Source organism: Saccostrea cucullata, unplaced genomic scaffold (assembly GCF_032062105.1).
Source record: "Saccostrea cucullata isolate Sc308-1 unplaced genomic scaffold, CSIRO_AGI_Scuc_v1 ctg224, whole genome shotgun sequence".
In the NCBI taxonomy this organism is placed as follows: domain Eukaryota; kingdom Metazoa; phylum Mollusca; class Bivalvia; order Ostreida; family Ostreidae; genus Saccostrea; species Saccostrea cuccullata.
In genome coordinates this window covers 425,130-448,282 of record NW_026931873.1, presented here as the reverse complement: position 1 = coordinate 448,282, position 23,153 = coordinate 425,130, and the positions used below count along the sequence as shown (strand labels likewise).

The 23,153-nt window shown below is 32.2% G+C and overlaps 3 protein-coding genes across 3 annotated transcripts; 2 read left to right on the top strand and 1 right to left on the bottom strand.

Moving 5' to 3' along the window:
• The first annotated feature begins 343 nt into the window (after positions 1-343).
• On the top strand, positions 344-1,959 carry LOC134233848 (membrane progestin receptor alpha-B-like). Its single transcript, XM_062715898.1, has one exon. The coding sequence runs from the start codon at positions 679-681 to the stop codon at positions 1,672-1,674; it is 996 nt and encodes a 331-aa protein (XP_062571882.1). The 5' UTR covers positions 344-678; the 3' UTR covers positions 1,675-1,959.
• Positions 1,960-4,788: 2,829 nt separating this feature from the next.
• LOC134233846 (uncharacterized) lies at positions 4,789-8,156 on the bottom strand. The gene is made up of 3 exons (XM_062715897.1): positions 8,030-8,156; positions 5,548-5,692; positions 4,789-5,244 (listed from the first exon to the last, which is right to left on the bottom strand). The coding sequence occupies exons 1-3, from the start codon at positions 8,121-8,123 to the stop codon at positions 4,812-4,814; spliced, it is 672 nt and encodes a 223-aa protein (XP_062571881.1). The 5' UTR covers positions 8,124-8,156; the 3' UTR covers positions 4,789-4,811.
• A 3,027-nt stretch (positions 8,157-11,183) lies between these two features.
• On the top strand, positions 11,184-21,941 carry LOC134233845 (dual specificity mitogen-activated protein kinase kinase 5-like). The gene is made up of 20 exons (XM_062715896.1): positions 11,184-11,345; positions 12,750-12,798; positions 12,991-13,058; positions 13,722-13,791; positions 13,924-13,964; positions 14,062-14,123; positions 14,991-15,188; positions 15,395-15,434; positions 16,599-16,667; positions 16,971-17,052; positions 17,186-17,296; positions 17,492-17,565; positions 17,856-17,906; positions 18,438-18,509; positions 18,615-18,644; positions 18,833-18,844; positions 21,079-21,111; positions 21,270-21,331; positions 21,462-21,507; positions 21,677-21,941. Exons 1-20 carry the CDS (start codon positions 11,247-11,249, stop codon positions 21,779-21,781), a joined length of 1,374 nt encoding a protein of 457 aa, XP_062571880.1. The 5' UTR covers positions 11,184-11,246; the 3' UTR covers positions 21,782-21,941.
• Positions 21,942-23,153: the final 1,212 nt, after the last annotated feature.

The window sequence follows — 23,153 nt, the reverse complement described above, 5'->3', positions numbered from 1 at the left end:
TTTCCTAACATCGGCCAAACCAGACAGTGGATTTTAAATCCTCTTGTAGAACGTAATACATGTATGTCTATGTTCGGTCGGCCTTGAAGTAACTTTAAGAATTAATGTTTAAATGTCCGAATAATATTGATTCGTACACCCAATAACGAAGTAACTCGATATCCTTCATATCTGGACACATTGATCTACCACTGGTATGTATATAAATTGATTTAATCATTTTATACTCAAATTTCTCAATCAGTAAGCTATGTGCTGACTCAGCATTTGATGTTTAGGTCCTCAGGAGAGTACCAAGAAATTAGACCTTAACACACACTTGGAAGTTATTGATTTATTCCTCAACATTCAAAACTTTAAGCAGTTAACAAGCTACAAGTGCATGCAATAATCGACAAATGTACAAAAGTCAATACTGAATACAAAAAGACTCGCGGACCCTGTACGGAGCACTCTGGTGTAGTTACAGACAGTTGTAGATGACCCGGAGCTGGTCTATTGACATGTTTATACATATAAGACTGCCAGGTGATTGGGAATCTTTATTGATTTCTTTGACTAATGAATACCAAGAACGGAGAGTTGTTAAGAGATCTGCAAGGGAAAACTTAGAAGGGATTAATTGTCCATATCAGACCATTAATATTTCACAGTGTCTTTTTTTTAATTACAGACAGAATGGTGGTGAAATATCTTCAAGGACTGCCAAAGACAGTGTCAACCAAGGAGATTCCATCACTGTATCATGAGCCACATATCGAGGAAGGTTATCGACAAAATGACCTTCCGTGGACGTACTACATCTCAAGTCTATTTCAAATGCACAATGAAACGGTCAATGTTTGGACCCATCTTATAGGATTCGTGATCTGTGTTTACAGTTTATTGTCCTTCCAGGAAAGTTACGATCTTATCATCGACCCGTACATGTGGCCATTGGTTGCTGGGTACGCTGGAATGAGTGCCATGTTTTTATTTAGCGCATGCGCACACCTTCTTGCTAATACATCTAGTGTGGTGCACTACACTGGTTTTGGAGTAGACTATGCAGGATTAAGCTTATATGGCATTGGAAGCGTAATACTTCACTTTAACTATGCAATTCATCACTCTGCCAAAGGATCTTTTGTACAAGAATACTCTGTACTGATAGGTGTCGTTCTCGCTATATTCGTGTGTATATGTGGTTGCGTGTCTAAGTTCAGCTACAGTAGGCCGTATCCTTTTCAGCGAAAGCTATGGATCATAATCCCAGTTGGCCTTGTGTTTGTTCTGGTGGAACTTCCGATAATACATCGACTTTATTTGTATTTCTCACACGAGATCCATGACGAGAGTCTCGTCCACCATATAGGTCACATGACTCTTTTCATTACTGCAGCTTTTTTCTTCGGCTCACACATCCCCGAGCGTTGGTACCCAGGGAGATTTGATTTGATCGGACATAGTCATCAGATATTCCATGTGTTTATTGTTCTGGTAGCTGTTGAGCAGACTAATGCTTTGAAAATCGACATTGCTAACCTAACAGAAAGCGGTATTCACCATTTAACGAGGTCGAAGTCGAGTTTCTCCCACACATTTGGGGTTATCTTGTTCGTTCTAATAGTCGATATATGTAGTGTTTATTACTTTCATACACTTGTAAAAGAACGAGAAAAGAAATCCGAATGAAAGTTTTTTTTAAAGAATAACTCAAAGAATTTTATTGGCTCCTAGAAATGCATTGTATTACGAACCAAAATTGTATCCGAGATCCTTGTCATAGGTAGGGTTTTGATGTGTAGGGTTTTTGGAATTTTTAAATGGCCACTTTATTCCTGACGAAGAGATTTTAACATATCCATTCTCCAGTTATATGTGATACTAAAAAATCAAAGCAATTACATGCACATGTATGTTAGTGATATGTATTTTATATATTTATCAGTGTGATTTTTATGCACAACGAAAATTAGTTCATGGTCTTTTACATGTATTATATAAAAACATTTACTTTGTATGGACTGTACAAAACCTGCAAACCATTGCAGGTTTTATATAAAATACCCTTGCATTAAAAATTGCTTGCGAACTAAACATCATAGAGGCATCCAAATCAAAGCGAAGCAACCCCCTCGCAAAATAAAGGCAGCTTTAGGCATCGATCCCGATGCAAATTTTATCACTTCCGTTTCGCATTAGGACAATTTTACACACACACAGACCTCCACACCAGTGCATAACTATGTAATATCCCCTCAAACTCCGTTGCGAGGGGATAATAATATCCATTAGAACCATAACTTGTACAACAGAAAAGTAAACAAAAAAGCCAAACAGCGTCAAAACAGATGTTTCCGATGCACAAAATAGTCACAGTGTACAAATAATAAATGATATTTTTTGCAATATGCATATGGTTAAAGCAATATGAGCTGTAACTTTGATGTCGGAATTTTTTGTTGCAAAATTGTAAATAACTATTTCAGTGACGGAAAAAAAATACGTTAATAAACTTCTGTTGTTCATATTTGCGATAGAAGAACTATTTATAAGCTTCGATTGAATCAAAATTACATTATTGTCATCCTGTAAAGTAATGATTTCTTATATAAAACTATACATTGAATTGTATATGGAAGCCTTTCTTTTGATTTATTTTAGTTTAATTGATCATAAAGGTTTAAGTTACATACAAATTTGTCATAATAACTTATTTTAACAACAAAATAAAATTTCTAAAACATGCAGCTCATATTGCTTTAAGAATATTTACATTTCCAATGTCTTTGTCCGAGATAAAATTACAAATTGTAAATGTACTTTATTTCCCTATCAATGTATTGGCGCGGTTCCAAAAAAAAACCACATGCAGGGCGGAACAAACAGCTAGACAGAAGCAGGGCTTGGTGACGTGGATTGGCGGAATCAAAGCATACATGTAAATATAAGGAAAAACTGTCAGATTTTTCATTTTCATGACGATGATCAATCGATTTGCTTGCTTGCCTTCGGCGTTTATGCAAATTATCACGCAACCCAATCGATTGATCACATCATGAAATCGAAAAATAAGACAGTTATTCCTTAAATAAAAGCGCATTAAGAAGACTTTCCCTATTATGGGCAGGTTCCTTTATGTTTCATATGAATATCTTATCTTTGATTGAAATTGATAACATGTTTCGTCGATGTTATGTTAATGGGTTATATGTTGTTTTGTTTGTTAGCAAATAAACAGATTTGTAAATTGAGGAGTTTGAAGATTTACTAAGAGTTTACCTTGGTCTGACAATGTACAAGTAATCTTAGGTTGAATTGCTGAGAAAAAATTTTGATGAACAAAACATCTTTAGACGTTGTTACGTTTGAAATCAATACGCACCTGTACATGCATTATACATGTCAACTGATTGCTAAGTACCTTGTATCTTGATATTCCATTCTTTGTGGCATTAATTGGTTATGATGAAATACGTGTATCTTTAGACAAATGTAACAATCAGTACGCATGTCTTTTGACATCCTCACCTTTATAGATCTAATAACATATTTTTCTGAATATGTCAAGATGCAATAAATTTGCTCTTAGATCATGACCCACCCTTTTATTTATAACTGTTCAATTAGCGTTTAATGGTAGAGATTCCCACTCCTGGAGAATACTTGCTGCTTATGTCAAGATGAATTGAGCATTAAGTTTGGCAAATATCTGATGTCGTCCCTACCCTCCTCTGACATGGATATTGTGTGGCACAGGGGTTTTGATAAATAAATTATTAATAAAGAATATTTATTTATCTCGTATTGTTTTCACTGTTAGATTATCATTCGTCATTATCATCATTGCACATTTACATATTTCGAATTCACTTTGCATGTTACTAATTCTGACTGGCTGACCTTGTCGACCTTTGACATTACGTAGTACATAGTTTTATTGGCCAAGGGTTTTGGCGGTAAGTTTTCTATTGTTCGATGTTGTGTGCGGGGGTACTCACTTCTTCGCTCGGACAGCCAACGTTGACGACTGTGAGAGGTTTTGTCTTGACGATTACAACATATTTGTGTTTTACAACTACAAGATTCCAGTTTAAGTATTATTATACAGACCACATTCAGTCCGATTTACTGATCCATTCTATGATTGTTTATGTGGCACGGTATCCAATAAAGAATCGAACCCTTATACAACTGTGTTTTTCATCTACATATATATATATATATATATATATAACACGGTCACAATTGTTTGGAACTCGATTGTTACCACTGTAGGTGTCGTGTTTACATCACCTGTACAGTGTTTGTTATCTCAATTTTGAATTCTCGGACTTTTTTTTTTGCGTTTGACGAAGCATGATGGGATTACATGTACTTCCTATACTGACATATGTTATAATGGTTCTCTAGCCCCGAGCTTGTCCTCTTGTTTTCCTGATTCAAGATGCAATGCGTTGTTCTGCTCATCAGGATGCATTGATAAAAGAAAAAGCTAACCATAAATCAGTGTCTCCACTGTATCGTTTTGAAATGAAATTTAAGTAACAGCGCAAATAAAGAAAGAGAGGAACAACAGTTTCTACTTGAAGACTCTACACTTTTAGAGGAATAAAATGAACTCTGGGACAAGAACGATATTTTATAGTGGGTCTTTGTGCAAATAACTAACATGTGATAATATAATAATGATATTTACATTTGAAATTAAACAGTAGATTTTGACAAATACTATGTTTGCAGGAGTGTACATTCATCCTTCCATACACACATAAACACACGAAGTAGAAAACACAACCCTACAGTAAAAATTTTGTGTCAAAGTCTTCTTAGGCAAACATTGCACCAAATACATCCATTGGTCGGAATCCACCATAAGTCGGCCTGCCTAACATTGCTGAGATCATCATTGCATCTAAATGCGCGTCAGTAATCATGGGTCTGGCTTCCTGCCCCCCTTCTGCTGCAGCTCCTGCCCCACCCTCCGCCCCAGCTCCCCCTTGTCCGTTACCGCGTCGCCGGGGTGGTCTGCTAAATTCAGGGCTTCGTAGAATCTCCATGGCGCGGGGATTGGAGTAGGAGAAATAGTCTATTATTGATTGTTGGTTTCGCATGTGCATGTTTCTTTCATAAGCCATTGGACTCTTAATGTAACAATCAGTACGCATGTCTTGTAGTGATACGAGAACAACCTCGCAACCATCTGCCACAGCAGCGCAACCTGGTGGTACATGTAATGCAGCGTCATCCGCAACCCCAAACCTTAAACAAAATGAGATGATGTCTTAGTAAGCAGTTTGTCAAGTTCACAAGTTAAATTCTTCTTACCACTGTTTTAATGAAACAATTACGAAATTAGCCATGATAAGTGTTATATCTTTTTTTGTGTTTTACTATAGGTATACTTTTATTATGTTTATTAAAAAAAAGAATAAAATGCGTTTGAAACTAAAGAAACTAAGATTCTTGAAAACAAATTGTTTATCCCTAGACCTGGCCTCCTCAGTATTGGTTACACGTCCTGTAATGGGGACTGTGTAAAAAAACGAAGAAAACTCCACCTACCCGCAGCAACTCATCCCCATGGTGGTGCACTTGCACCGGACACATTCCGGGGTCTGGAATTGGGATCCTACCAATATCTCCACAGGAACTGTGACGTTACCCTGGGTTACGTTATGTACACAGTATTGTCTTTTATTACCTAATTCTGAATTTAAAACATAAATATCATTACTATCATCAAAAGTTTCTTTGTCAAGAATGCATTTCGATTTTTCTATGAATTACAAAAGATAAAAATAAAAGAAGTAAAAAGAAAAAAAATGTAATATTGGTATTTTTGGTGACTGGTATTTGGAATCGTTTTGTTTTCCTTTTAATTTTATTTTTTAAATCAAGCTCGAACTAAAATACATCGAATTCTAGAGGTATTTAAATAAAATAAATATGAATACTGTACGTATTTTTTTATGTAGACATTTGAGTATTTTCTAAACTATAGAATAGTTTTAAACAAAATATATTACAATTCTTTCGAATAAATAATTCTAAATACCACAGAGGTGTTTTTTCAAGGTTTTGCAAATTAGGAACTAAAAAAACCATCATACGAAATATGTGTAACAGAAATGCATTTAGATCTATTCTAAAATTCGAATTTTATGATTAGGTAAGTATTAAAATTATCAATTCTTTGCTGTTTATGAAGAGACTGAGTTCAATCTGTACATATGGAGATAACAAAAATCATAAAGACATGTATATATATATTCCACAAATTTGAGACAATTTTCATAAGTGAAAATAAACCAGAAGTTAATATTGCTCTATCTTACTTGTAGTTTCTGTCCAACATGGTTCAATGAGTTTTGTAATACATATGCTCTCTAATTTCAACGCTAAACGTAACATCGTAAGTTTTAAACAGATTTTTTAAAATTAAGAAGTAAAATCAAATTTTTTAAGCTTTGGTCATGACCGCAACGATATAAAAACATGCAGTTTATATTTTTCTATATATTGAAAAGAAATATTTTTTTTTACAAATGAAAAGAAAATGAAAAGAAAATTAATACTCTGTAATATAATAGAAGTTGTAGAATTTTGGAATACGTTTCTAATCTGTGGAGGGCCAAATAAATCACCAGATGTAAAAATATGCTATTTGTGTAATTACAAAATCAATTTTTGTTGTTGTAAAAAACAAATATTTATACGTTTTAGGAAGTAACAGGCATAAAATGAAGTAAATTATATCACTAAGGCTTATTTTTTACTAATAATTAATAGCATGTAATTTTATTTGCACGAAAGACTGGTGCTGTGGTCATGACTAAAATTTTCGGTCATGACATCAAATTTTTGGTCATGACATTGCTTTGTTATACATATAAAAATGTCAATGAATAATTCTAAAATAAAAACACCAAAACACCAATAAAAATAAAAATAAAAAACAATGTAACATCGAATAAATTAAACGGTCTAATTATGCATGATTTTTGTCTGTCAAGTCCAACTCTTTACGAAACACAAAAAAAATCAATTGTTTTATGCTTAATTAAATAAAAAAATCAATTATAACGTTGATAGTTTAAAATATTTAATGATATATGTTGTTGTTTTAGCAAAATTAATAAATAATAAAAAGTTTGAGTTGAAAATAGTAACTATTGTCATGACCACAACATATCAAGTTGCGGTAAATGACCGTTTTGGTCATGACATAAATTGAGTTATTACCTGAACAGCTCACCATACGTACTATATGGATGGTACAATGATGTACATTACGTTGCAGAAACATTAAATAAAGCCGTTTGGAACAAGTTTACTATGTGAAATATTTGTATTGTCGTGTTTTAGAACATTCGGTCATGATCTACCATAAAGGAACTAATAAAAAAAGATACTTACAGTTACAACGGGATTTTTCTTCTAAACCTTTTGACCTACACTGTTCCTTTCCTGCCATCAAAACTTTTAGTAGTTTATTAGCCTTCTTTTATGGAGAGTAATAATTCAAAGGGCAGTAACTCTATTTTAAATAGCAGATTGCACAATCGTTTCGGTCATGACGAAATATTAAGTGACACAAAAATATACAACAAAATTTTAGTAGTATGATAAAAAAAACTACTGAATAAAAAAAGAAACATATTTAGGAGAAATGTATTAGAGTAAATAAGACAAATAAAACTGAAAAAACAAAAACTAGATGCGTCAAAAAACCCACAGAAAGTGGTAAGTCTATCATAGGGACACTGATATACGTCATTGATACATGATACAGTGACATTATTTTTCATTATTAAAATCAAACTTTAACATTTTTGCTCATCAATACAAAAAAGAATATCTTTTTATTTAATATTTAGAACAAAATCAGGGAAATTTTGTTATATTTAACAGGAATATTAGAGTGTTTTTCATGAGTGACAACATTTGTCTTAAATTTGTGGAATCACCCATATATAGTAATAGAAACCTAAAATAAACCAGTACATATTCCTGATTGCAAGTCAATTTTACTACATAAACTTACTTGTAGTTTCTGTTCTTAGTGGTGTAACCGTGCATCTACCGAATACATACGTCACTGATCCTAGAATAATCCCCAAAACGGCTAAACGTAACATCGTAAGTTTTAAAAGTAATTGTTTAAAATTGACTTAATTATGTTCCCCAAACGGAGTTTGGGAACATATTGTTTTTACTCGGTTTCTTATTATTATTATTATTATTCTTTTTTTTCTTCTTTGTTCTCCGGTACTTTTTTGTCCGCGAGTGTTCTCAGAAACTGTTCACCCAACTGAGCTAAAACCTTTTTAGGGTTAATAGGTGTGTAGTGTAGGTGTGCGGAACGAAGGTCATTTTGCGCGCATACACATGCACGTGCGTGCGCGTGCAACACGTGAAATGACTTATATACTTAATATAGCTATAACTTTTACATTTTTTAATGAAATGATTTGAAACTCATTCTATAAAGATATATTAATAGTGTTGATAATATGACACTGTCAAATTAGCACGAACTCACGCGCATGCACGTGCGCTTCGCTCTGATTGGCTGAAACAAAAATCTCAATATCTTTTCCGTTTTTTGACGAAATGATATGAAATTTAAAGTATAGGCATACTTTAGGATGTTCTACAATATGATATATAACAATTGTCTTGAAAGCACACGCATGCACGTGTGCTGCAATCTGATTGGCTTAAACTTTAAATGGCTATAACTCCCTTGTTTTTCATCCAAACAGGATGGGATTTAGAACATAGACACATATTATGGACTCCAACAAGAAGGTATGGTCATCATGCACATACATGCACGTGCGTGCATGTGCGCTTCGTTCTGGTTGGTTGAAACAAAACTCTCAATATTTTTTCTGTTTTTTGACGAAATGCTATGAAATCTAAAATATATACATACTTTAGGATGTACTACAATATTATATATAACAAATATCGTGAAAACACGCGCATGCACGTGCGCTGCAATCTTATTGGCTTAAATTGTAAATGGCTATAACTCCCTTGTTTTTCAACTAAACAAGATGGGATTTAGAACATAGACAGACATAACAGACTCCTACAAGAATGTATAGTCCTCATGCACGTGCATGCACGTGCGTGCACGTGAAATGATTAATATTAAAAATACGCTTAAATGAGTGTATTTCTTAATACTTCTGGATTAATTGATTTGATATTAAGTATATTAAAATATACAAATAGTGTAGACAAGACGATTTGGTCATTACGCACGTACATTCAGATGAGCACGCGTGCAATGCTAAAATTGAAATATACTTGGTATACTTCTTGGAAAACGTTGTAAAAGACTAAAATACGTAGAGTTTGCCTTATTTAATGAGGCTTACATGGAATATGGCACCAAAAGGGAGTTGGGGAGCGTTTGGGGAACATCTGTAACGGTCCCCGTTACAATTAGCCCTAGTTCTTTATGACATGCAAACTTTGGAGGATACAGATCTAGTCCGTACACATGATGCTAACAAGACGGGGAAGGACTTTCGTTTAACTGCCTACAATATATATCCATGGCTTTTTACTCGTATTACACCCATAAAAAACATTATCTGGATACACAGCTAATAGTAAATTATTTTTACTCCTGTATGTCGAACACGGCCCAATTAATTACGGGGACTTAATGGTGCCTGTCAGAGAGGACTATTGCCACGCTCGGCTTGTCTACTCGGGTGTTAAATAGCGGCGGAACAGTAGACCAGTGGATGCCGGTGATTGATCTTTCGTTCAAAATTCCCAGACAAATGGAAACATTTCTGCAGTTAGTAGACAAAAAACGTGTTCTTTATAATTTCTTCCAAATTATTTTTGGGTGCCTTTTTGCGTATATAGAATATTGTGGCAGTAAGACTTTGTATCATTTAGTAATATCCATTCTAAGTAAATTTGAGAATATGCATGGATACTAAAAATGATCCTGTTTCATTGCCATCGGTTCTATTCTGTTTCAAAAATTACAGGAATGAAATGCCTAGAACACGTGTAGTCGTCGATTTCTCTATAATTACGCAATAAGTATCGCGCGTGTTAATTGTCTTGTAATGGATTGTCTGTTTGTATATATGGTAATAAGTCATAATAATAATGGTCTCGTAAAGTTGCATAATATCCCCAGAACAGCGATAGTCACTTGCATTTTTGCCAGGTGTACATGGAACTGAATGGGCACGTTAGATCAAGGAACATTCTTTTAATTAACCAACATATATAAAAATTATACATGAAGCTGTATGATATATTTGATCCTGTAACAATCCAAAAAAGTATTTATTTACCGTAATTCTTCTGAATTGTTTTCAAGCAAGTTCTTGTATTGAAATGGTTTACCTCTACAACGAACATTCCAAATATAAGATAAAAACAGATGTTTAATTATTTTTTTTTAGTTATATTGAACTTGATTCATTGAAATAAACAATAATGTTGTTGTTGTTGTTGTTTTTTTTTTTTTTAAACCAAAATTTTTTCAATTCAAAGGGAATTGAGGGGACAATCGATACAGCTGCTCACACACACGTGTGTCATCAGTACCTGAAGTTTTGTCGTCAATATAAATTCTAACCAAACATAAATAATAAAAAAAAAAATAAAAAAAATAAAGAAATAAAATAATTTTTTTTATTAATAAATTGTACATGCTAGAAGACGAATGTCTGGCAGAAAAATAAAATCATATATCGGAGAAATGAATACCATCATAGCATGAAGGATATGGAGATAACGAACAGTATTCAATATCAAAGTCCATAAAACAATACAAAATAGGAGCAGAGCAAACATGGACATCTAAAACATCAGAGGCGGGATCAGGTGACATGGCATGTGAAGAAATCCCGAATAAATACAGCTGAAGAAAGTAAATTTTAATCGTATTTCATCTTTTGTGAAATTTAGCCACGTATACGTGCATTTCTGTAGTCGTTTCTCTTCAGGATAAAATCTATAATATTAGCTGGTATACCCCTTACCTTAATTCTTTACCAATGTGTATCCGATTTCCTGCTTGTACAATATATTTGATATTGTTCCTAGATTGTAAATATCTTTCTAAAAATAAATTAATAATATGCATTATAAAAAAAAAAAGCTTGTTTGTTTTATAGTCCATCTCAAGAATTTTTCACTCAGATGATGAATTTGTTAATTTTCATCGGGATCGAAATTCCATATCAGTTGTCAAATGAAGAAATCGGAGTTTAAAAATGAATCAGCCTCCCTTCACGATCAGAATACGGACAGAGCAGGAACAAGACATGGACTGGATGGTTCAACCTAACGCGATCACATTTCATCAGGCGTTGGTCTGTCATTTTATTGAATGTCTTTTTTTTTAGTTGCATTTCGAATTTCCTCGAACTAAGGAAGTACATAAATTAACTTATAACCTGAAAAGTACATCAACAGCCTATTTTTCTAATAAAGAATGAATTAAAATAAAATAACCATTTTATAAAACCAGGGAAGGTCCCTGCTAAACTCCATAAAAAGCTAAATTATCAAACTTTGTTTGTGTGTTTATTCCTCATTTACTATCAATGTTAATTCATGTTATGATATCTCTCTTTACAGTTTTTTTTCTCATTTTTGTTTCATCTTTACTTTTTATCTGTTATTTTTCCCATTATACCTGTCATTCAACAAGGGCAAATGTTTATTTATAGTTGAAAGTTAACTTAAGGAAACGGATTAATATAAGTTGTTACAACTTGTTTCCGAATCCTGTTTGTATTATGTATTGTGTATATATGATGTCTAATTCAAATGAAATAAAGTTTAAACTAAACTTTTTAGATTTTAGCATAGAGACCTGACATTAAACTAAAGAAAAGTATTACTCTTTTGGTGTTTCATGCAACCTCAAACTTTCTTTCAGAAAGACACACTCGATTTGGCTTATTTCTAAGTGAATTTTTGACTTCTCAGACATTTTTAATAGCCTTGTGTTTTAAGTTGTCATCTTTTTAAACTGGCATAGACCTGATAAACAATTAAGACAAAAACAGGTCTGCCATCTGGATCACTAGATTTCGATATGTAGCATGCATTACCTACATAACGTTAGATTTATTAACCTACCTGAAGTAGCTTGATTTAGCTACATAAGTATTTCTACCAACATAGCTTTATGTACTGATTGTACTGGACCTGGAAAAAAAAAAAACTTACAAGTGATTTGTATTTTTCAAGGCTTTGTTGGCTGCAGTCATTGTTTTATATAATGCACTGCTGTTCTTAAAAGCAATAATTGCATGCCCTAAAGCTGCTAATTAATGTCAAATAAAATTTGATTTTGTTTTATTCTGTTGAATAAAGACCAAAATAAAATAGCATTGATGCTAGTGACAAGAGGAGCTGAGAGCTGCTAAAAGTTGTAACATATTTTGTAAGATTATTATCATTCATATCATAGATATAATCATTAAATATATACAGTAAAACTCGGTTATAGCGAAGTCAATGGGACCTATGAAAATACTTTGTTATACCCGTAATTTGTTATACATGTATCCGTATACAAAATTCATTAAATTTACATAGTTGGGGTCCAAGATAACTTCGCTATATCCGTGAATTCACAATATCACTAGTACTAGACGAGTTTTACTGTAATAACCTTTTTCAGTATACTTTCAGTATAAATTGATGTTTTATAATCACTATGATTTATACATTAAATACATTTATACATGATTTATACATTACAGGAGGTAATAGCACAAGTTCTACCTCAGACAAGTGTTACAGCATTTGAATGTGAGTACATACAATAGATAAGTATATCTTACCAATACTATGAGTTGCTACTTTATAGTTTTATATGTAGTCAAGCTATTTATCTTTGGTGAGAATTAGCCACCTGTATCAGATTCCATTACCTGTACCGATGAGTATCAGATTCCATTACCTGTACCTGAGAGCTGGATTAAAATATTTTTCCTCCTGTAGATGAGGATGAAGACAACGAACGGATCACCGTACGAAGTGATGAAGAAATGGCAGCCATGTTTCAGGCCGTAAGGTTTTATCTTCATTATACAAAATACTTTTAAGTTGTTTGATCAATCAGAATTAGCAAAGTGTACTGTATGAGCATATGTTTTGGGCCTTTTTATACTGTTTCTTTTTACTGAACCCTTTGCAACTCCTTGGCCATTTGCCAATGAGGCCATTTTAAAGTTAGGATCATTCAATTCATTACAAGTATTAGTTTTCATTCCACAATACATGTTTGTTGTTTATGTCTTTTAAAGAAAATTCAGGTGTGGTTTATATATTAACATACCCGGTGTATAGCCCTTTCATCAGGTCCAGCACAATCGCTTGATTAAGCTATATAGCTTTATTTAAGCTATATAAGCTATATATTGAGAAAGGAATTTTTGCCCAAATATATTGTAGTTGGGAGCTATAAGGATTTACCAAATGGGAAATACTTAAAAAGGAATGAAAACTGTAACCCAATTTAAAATCTTTCCATGCAAGTTATTCAGCTAAATAATATTAAAACTCTTTTGATCACACTTCATGTAATGGCATTTCTTAATTATATTGCAGTATTTAGAGACTCTTTAGAGACTCTTTTTCGAAATGAAAAATAAATGTACACAATGGCATTTCAGTGATTTAAGAAGATAAATACATGATCTGACTGTACAGAGATATTTGTTGTATTTTAGTACTTTGAGACCCTCAGTGAGGATGATATACAATGCGGACTCCTCCCTCCCCTCATCATCTATCCCAGAGGTCAGTCATAATAAACAGACTATCAGATATCACATTGTGCAATATTTTTCAAGTGCATTTGTAAGGTGCTTTATATGTACACTAAACTTGATGCTCATCTCTTTAATGATGCTCTTCCCTTTAAATTTTCAGTTGGAAAAACTCCTCAAAATAGAAATAAATTTGGATTAAAGGTACATGTATATGAAATATTAATGATATAACAAACATTATATATTGGCTAATTGATTGTCAAACTATCTTACAGAATTTCTCCATGTTTTTTGACAGATTGATACTCATCCAAGTTCCAAGTCCTCCAAACCAGTTCAAACTGTCAAGCATATTCCAAGGTGATAATATAATATTTAATCATCAAATATTCCCTAGTTTAGTGACAGTTTATATGGTTATTTATTAGTTTGTCCAAATATCTTTATATCAGCAAATCATGACAATAGTATTAAATACTGTATACCGTATAATCCCTATTAACCGCCCTGTCCCTATAAGCACCCCTAGGTCTTTTTCAATTGTTAGGAAATAAGGGCCCCCCTTTGCAGTGATTAAAATCATCTAGAATCATATCAAAAGTCAGTCATTAAGTGAAAATTAAACTTGATTATTGGGTAAATCATATGTAAAATATTTCAGAAAGTGAAAGATTTTTAGAATGACCTAATTATTATGTATTTCTGAAAGTGAATGTTACATACAAAATTTTTTCTCCTTGTCTATTTTCTAATTTCTCAGTGGAATAAGGAATCATTTAGCATAATTTGGGTGGATTATCTTAACTTAAAGGAAAGTAAGACAATCTTGTAGTGGTTCTCAGAATTTATTTCAAAAAAAATTTCTTGAAGATACAATATTATATTAAATATCATACTGAGAATACCAAATTAACCGCCCACTTATTGCAATTTTCTAAGTACCTGGGTGGTTCATAGGGATTATAGGCTATCTATTATATTATCTCATAGATATATAATTATATAGATTATTAAATGCGGAAATCAGATTGAAATGAAAATTCTTTGCATACATATATTAAACATTTAAAATTTCTTCGTATTGATACTTTGATCTTTTCTTTTACAAACATGATTAGAAAAGTAATCTCTAAAGTGATTATTTTGCATCAATTTCATTATTCAAACACACCATTTTCTTTAAATTGGATTATTTTGTTTTAAAATTTAATTTTTTTTTAAATTTAGACAAAATCAGAAACCAAAGACAGAACCTACTGAGAACCTAGCACCTACTCAGGTTCCAGTAAATGACCCTAACATAGCTGGTGCCCCCACTATACTGATTCCCCAGCCTCAGAACCAGACCGAGTTTCACTTACAGAATGAGCCTGACCTGAAGTTTTTACAGGTGCTTGGAGGAGGAAGTGGAGGGCAGGTGTACAGGTAACTCAGGCTCTATTTTGTATAAGCATGTGCCTCAAAAAAGCAGTTTACTTTTCAGGCAACTTTCGGAGTAACATGCGATTTTGGAACAAATATTGACTCAGGCAATGTTAAAGTTATATGAATTTATATAGATAATCGTTAAAAATTTATGAAAATTTCCATCTTCATTTATATGAATTGCATGTTTTAAAAATTTTTTGTAGAGCTTTACATCAGCCTACAGGGACTGTTATGGCAGTCAAGGTAAGGGACAGGTAACAGTGGACAAGGTAACCGACAAATCACCAGACCAAGTCACCATAATAAGTCACTATTCCAAGTCACAAAACAAGTCACTATATCAAGTCTCCATAACAGGTCACCATACCAAGTTACATACCAAGTCAATATATCAAGTCTCCATTACGGCATAACAGGTCTTCATACCAAATTACATATCAAGTCACTATACAAGTCACAATAACAAATCACTATACCAAGTCACCAGAACAAGTCCCTATACCTACTCACCATAACAAGTCCCCATACCAAGTCAACTTAACAAATCACCATACAAGTACCCATATCAAATCGTCATAGCAAATCATTGTACAAGTCACTATAACAAATCACAATACAAAGTTACCATAACCAAGTCATAAGACCAAGTCACCATAAAAGTCACTATACAAAGTCAACTAAACAAGTCACTATACCAAGTCAACAAGTCACTTTACCAAGTCAACATAAAAAGTCACTATACCAAATTAACATAACAAGTTACTATACCAATTCAACATAGCATATTGTCTATTGTAAGCATTTAATCCATTGTTTTTGCTTACTGTATTTCTTCTATTAAAGCAGTTTAGTCACCATAACAGGTCATTTTTATACTTTAAGTTGTGTTTTATGTTTTGGCCATCACCATAAAAGGTTACTTTAACAAGTCACCACAACAAGTCACTATAACAAATCAATGTACATGTCACCATAACAAGTCACCATACCAAGTCAACATAAAAAATCACTATATAAGTCACCATAACATGTCACAAGACCAAGTCACCTTAACAAGGCACTATACCAAGTTGACATAACAAATCACTTTACCAAGTCTACATAACAAGTCTATACAAAATAAGGTTACTGTATGTAGTGAAGCATCAAGGACCACCATGTCAAGCAAAAGTAAATGTCTACATTAGATACACATTTGATGAGGCTTACAAACATGATATAGTCCTGGTATAGTGTCAGGAAAAGGTCAGCAACACACAATAATGTCAATAAGGGGGAAAAGTATCAATACCAGCATAACAGATAAGGGTAACAACTAAAGACAAGAAACATATTACGTGTATATTCTATGGCATGCGTCATTATCTGTTCCAATGTACTATCATTGTATTCTGTACTGTTTTGTAGATGGTGAAGTTGGAGGTTGATCAGAAAACACAAGAACAAATTTTATCAGAACTGGACATTCTCAACAAGGTATATACATAACATTCTGTATTGGAAGATACCGGTAATTTATTTCCCGTCACTGTCATAATCTTATTCCAAAGTGAGTCAGGATGATAGTGTACTTACACATTAAATGAATTCAGAAGAAACATATATAATTATACTAGACATTGAACTAAAGAGTGCTTTCTTATTGCAATATTATGAATTGTTATTAGTTGCAGTTCAAAAGGAATCATTGAAAATTAACACAGTATACAAATGTAAAATACAATGTATGTAAAATGTAAAAATAGAAGTGGTACTCAATAGTTGTTTGATTTTTTTTAGTGCCAGTCTTCTGTCATAATAGGATTCTACAAAGCTTTCTTCAATGAAAACCGCATCTACATCTGTACCGAGTTTATGGACGGTAATTACAATTATGAACTATTACATTTAAGTGAAGAAAAAATCTTCTTGCAGACCTTTATTTAGCTCCTCTCATACTTTGTTTACCCGGTATTATCTGTTAGTAGAACAATGTTTGTTCCTTTTTTTCCCAGGAGGTGCGTTAGATAAATATGCTCCAATTCCTGAGCCAGTGTTAGGACGTATGGCAGTAAATATCATAAAAGGCCTCTGCTACATGTGGAGCCTGAAAATTCTACACAGAGGTAGGTCTGTCAGGGCCATGTCATCAGTTTACATTTTCGAAAATTGTATACGGGGTCTTGAAAAAATATAGCTGGAGTATAATTTAGGGACCTTGCTCACATTGTTCATAGTTTCTTACACATTTCCCTTGAATTAACCCATTTAGACCTTGTATTACAAATGGCCTATTTTGATTTTTGTCAGTATTGTTACAGACATAAAGCCATCCAACATTTTAGTCAATACTCAAGGGCAGGTGAAATTATGTGATTTTGGAGTCAGTACACAGGTAGGGGCAGTATTTAATGAAAATTAAAGATATTTTAAACTATGTACTTAAAATTTTTATTTTACTTCAATGTGTAGGCATCTAAATTTCATTATAAACGTGTTACAAACAAAATTGTCATGCTGTCTTTACAATATTTACATCTGCATGAAAAAAAAAAGAAACCAAAACAAACATACCAATCATACTGTACCTGTGAACTGTTAATGTAAAGAAATAAACAGTTGAAACGAAAGTAGAATTTCCATAAAGATTACATTCGGACATGTTTGTTCTATGTGTATTTGCAGCTTGAGAGGTCCATTGCCAAAACATATATAGGATCTAATGCATATATGGCAGTAAGTATCTGATAACATTTTATTTGTTGTTGAACTATGGATGAAGCTGAAAGTATTCCGGTGTATTACTGAAAGTCAAACTCAGTGAATGGTAGAGTAGATACTGGTGTTTTACGTGGCAGTTTATAAGATGTTTAGGGTGTGTACAGGATTATATTACGTTTGTTTGAATATTATGTACAGGATTATATTATATATGTTTGAATTTTGTACAGGATTATATTATGTATGTTTGAATTTTGTACAGGATTATATTACGTATGTTTGAATTTTGTACAGGATTATATTATGTATGTTTGAATTACGTACAGGATGATATTACATATGTTTGAATTATGTACAGGATTATATTATGTATGTTTGAATTTTGTACAGGATTATATTACGTATGTTTGAATTATGTACAGGATGATATTACGTATGTTTGAATTATGTACAGGATTATATTACGTTTGTTTGAATTTTGTACAGGATTATATTGCTTATGTTGGAATTATGTACAGGATTATATTACATATGTTTGAATTTCAGCCTGAGAGGATAAAAGGTGAGGATTATGGGACACCTGCCGAAATCTGGAGTCTGGGAATCACGTTATTTGAGGTGAGTCTTTGTTTTACATTTATCAGAAACTTGCATGTATTTATTTTGATTTTTAAAATTCTTGACACTACATGTATTTACACTGCGGACAATATTATATTTCAGTTAGCTACAGGAAGATTCCCATACAAGCATGTAAGTAACTATGCTTTCATCATCTAGGCTTAGAGTGGCAAAGTTGAATGGAAATTAAAATCACTTGTAATGAATTGATATAATTTTTTGATATTTGAATTCGCGTAGGTCTATTATTATCCATATGACTAAGTTGCATTTTTCAATTTCTAGTTCAGTTAATTACATTTTTAAATTTTTATTTGTAGAATCCTGAGAAGGTAGGTCTTTTTCAAGTATTCGTAAATACTGTATATGTTTACTAAGTGTATTAAATGGGATCCATTTCAAGTAACTTATTAGAGAATAAATAAAATATGGTACTGTATTGAGTAAACTTAAGCTCTTTTGTCACTAAATTCAATCATGTGTTAAGCAGGTCGAGGAAACTATTTTCTGTGACGTCGGAATAAATTTACATGTTAATTGAGGAACCAACGTGACTGACAAATCGACCAATCAGCTCAATGAGTTGCATTATGGTTTACTACAAAAATACTACACGTGTGTTTCTAAAAGGCCAATTTTTTTAAATGCTCTCGGAAAAACGTGATGCATTTTTCCAAGCATTTTACACACTTAATACAATATGAACATCATTATCTAATAATTCCATGCTCACATTTATATACAAATGATTAACAATGATAAAAATAAGGGTTTTCTCCACTCCATTGTACAATTCCGTTTGTTTACATCTTTCCCCACGCTGTACTATCAGTGAAAAGTCATTTTCTAAAAACAATCAACTCTGAGGTGTGCTCACGTACTGTCAATGTTTACAAAGTATACAACTTCTAAATATATGCTACTCACGTTCTATAATCAATGTGCATGAGGATCTATACGAGGGTCATTCAAAAAGTTCGTAGACTTTTGTCCTAACTTTTTTATTTAACGTCATATTATATCCAAATTTGGTACAAATATTTTAACAACAGATTCAAATAATTTGAGTAAAATAATTGGAGTGTATCTTCATATTTATCGAAATTACCAAGGATTTAGAACAGGAAAAATGGGGTCACGGAGCACCGTCAAAATTGAGTAATTTACTAATTTTCATTTTATAGTATTTACAGCCATACCTCTAATAAATGGAGCTAAAACGAAATAGAATTTACATATTTAAATAAAGTATTGCTGTATTAATTAAAATGAAATCAGGTTATGTAATATGTCGCTCCATTTAAAAGATGTAAGTTTCTAAATACATATGGACTTGATTAAAAAAAGCAAAAAACCATGACGTTGGAGGACGTCACGGAGCAGCAAGTCGCGATGAAATTGTACCTTACATTCGAAAAACTTCTACAAGCTTAAAAAATCCGTATAAACCAGGATCTGTATAAAAAAAATAATCTGTGTATTTTTATTAAATGGAAAATACAATTTTTGAGTGGTAGCGAGTTTGAATCGGACGATTGATTGTCTGCAAAGAAACAGGTTGAAGTTAAAAATATTGTCGAAAGAGTTAGGAACGTCATTGAACGTGATGTGTGCTTCACTGTTGCAGAATTATTAGAGTTATACGGTAAATTAAAGAATTTGAAAACAATGACAATCTTATTCAAGCTATATTTGTACAATTGTTCGCAAACTAGGTGTTAAGTGTTATGGATATGTTTTTTGAATGGAGAAGACGCAACAAACCGTGTTTGAAATTAAGAAAATTAGAATAATTTTGACAAAATTTCTCAACGTTGTCTTTGACGTTACAATGTTGGTTAACCGTGCTCCGTGTTAACAAAACATGTTGGTTTAAATTTTGGCTAATATGCGTTCTACTCAATCAAATGGAATGAAACTTTACACTTCGACAAAATAAATGTTTATGTTTACGAAAATGTGTTGATCGATAATCTTGTAATAATCAAATGACGATGAGAAGCATTGTCTACGTATTTTTTGAATGACCCTCGTACAATAAGCAAATAATTAAAAAAAAGTGCAACTTAATTTTTTTTTTGTTTATAAAATGCAACTTTTAATTTCTAGTAACAAATAACTGAGTAACAACTAATTTAACCATTTACATGTCAAATTAACGAAAATCGAGTTAAAAAACTTGAGTCTTATTTACTTGTGAAGACTTTGTGAGCGATATTTCAAAGTACTATTTAACAAAGAAAACTGACTTTGTTTGTTAATGTGAGCATGGAGAATCTTAATTAGTACCTAATCTTCGTATTTTTCATAAACACAGTTCAAAAAATTGTTAGCTGACTTTCCTGCAGTCATTTGAAATCGAGTCCTAAATTTCCCTGACCCACGTGTTTGTAGTAAAAATAAACATGTAGTAGACCATCATGCTTTTCGGCTCATTCACTGGATTGGACCATTGTTTGCTGTGAGCACCTCTGTGCACAATCGCCACAATATCCATATAAGGTAGTTTCCTCGACCTGTTAAGGCTTTCCCTTGTATTATAAATTTCTTTTACTCTGTATTTTAGCCAATGGGTCTCCTATCATCCATAATAAGTGAAGTAAGTAAAATCTGAGTTTACATTTTTCTCATGCCTTTTATATGATTCATTCAGTAATTAAAATAAATTTTCGAATTAAAATGTTCCTAAGGTCTGTGTTGATCTTGTTGATTTGTCGTTTGGTGACTTGGGATACTCATTAATTCTTAATCCTTCAGGAGACCCCACAATTATCAGATGACCTCTTCTCTCCAGACTTTGTCAATCTTGTGGCACACTGGTATGGTCATTTTAGAATTCATTTTTTTGATATTTTTGTAATTGTACACATACTGTAGTGTTGTAACATATAGTTTATTTTTAATGGCATTTTATGTGTAACCACATTTTTAAAAAAATAATCTTTGCAGTATGCAGCAGAAACCAGAGGACCGACTTACTTTGGAAGACATATCTGTAAGGAAACGGTCATTTTGAAATTATTTGAAAATAAATTTTAAATGCAATAATCCAGTGAGTAAGCAGTTCATAACAGGGAAATATCTATCAAGATTCATTTGTAGCAGCTTCTAATTATTCTTTTTTTTTTAATTAAATCATTAGTTTATCAATTTAATTATTGCAGATTCATCCATTTATACAAAGACACAATGATGGAAATATAGCAGTGATTGCGTCCTGGGTTCAAAACAGATTGGAGGAGTTATCTCAAAATAGGATGACTTCGTAAGGGGGCATCTCAAAGTGATTTTTTCCCTCTCATATCCCTAACTAGTCATAATGGAAGGAAAATATTTGAAATGTTTCTGAAATTTCAGCCAAAAAATTGTAATGCCATTATATTTATTTCATCTGAATTGATCAAGTATGCTTAGTATACGTATTTTAGTGAATAAAGTTTTAAAATAAGAATTTGATAAACTATCATATTTAGTACTTGTACATCTTTATTATGTTCCCCAAACGAAGTTGGGGAACATATTGTTTTTACTCTGTTTCTTATTAGAGTCATTTTCAAAATTTGTCCAAATTCCAACACCAGTATTTTGCAAAAATAAATGTGGCAATCTAAACTTTTTAAAGTTTTATTTTAGCATTCAAACATCATAGATGCATAAACAATGTTAAAGCACAAAGAATTCTATTAACATATACTAAAAAAAACATTATATGTACATGGACCCAACAATAAATGTCCATGGTGTTACTTAGTTAAAAGTCATAGTAAAATCATAATTTAAAAAAAAATTAAGGTTTTTAGAATAACAATCTCAACATAGTGATAAAATTATTCTATTGAATGAAACTGAAGTTCCATAACAGAAAATTATCAGTTAAAGTATAGCTGGAAGTTGTAAGTGTTGTAACTTTTGTATATATCTTACACGTTTACTTAAGGCATACATCATTTACCTCAGCACAAAATACTTGCTTTGCAAATAAACTTAGTATTAGAAAACGACAGTATTGTGTTGCAAGTTTCGATAAAATTGTATAAAGATTTAGAACATAAATATAGGAAAAATGTGTTGGTAACACCAAGGATATTTGCATAACACAAAGGACATAAAGGTTACACTAAGGATATTTTGTGTAATACTTAGAAAGAAATAATAAAGTTGTTCTCCTTCCTTCCGAAAAGGATAGTAATGAAATTACCCTAGAGGTGAATATAAGAGTATATGGTTTTAACATAAAAAATTGGCGGGGGATTCCTTTCATTATACATTTTGAGTCTGACTAGTAACACCAAGGATAAAACAGTAACGACATAGACATAACTATCCAATCATAAGATATATGACAGTAGAAAAATGAAATCAAATTGTTATGCCCGAATAATAAATAATTACTATCACATGACTTTGAATCATTGATCAGTACTTGTTAGTGTATTTACATATCCAAGCAGAAGCTGTAACACCAATGACAAAAAATAACACAAAGGACACCTTTAAAAGATTCAAAGGTTTACATAGAGGAGTCTTAGATCAGCTAGAACTAATTTTTAATGAAGAAATAATTGTGAAACTAGAACATGTACATGTATTTGTAAATGACCAGATTTCAAATATATAGAATGCATTAATCTTTTTATGGAT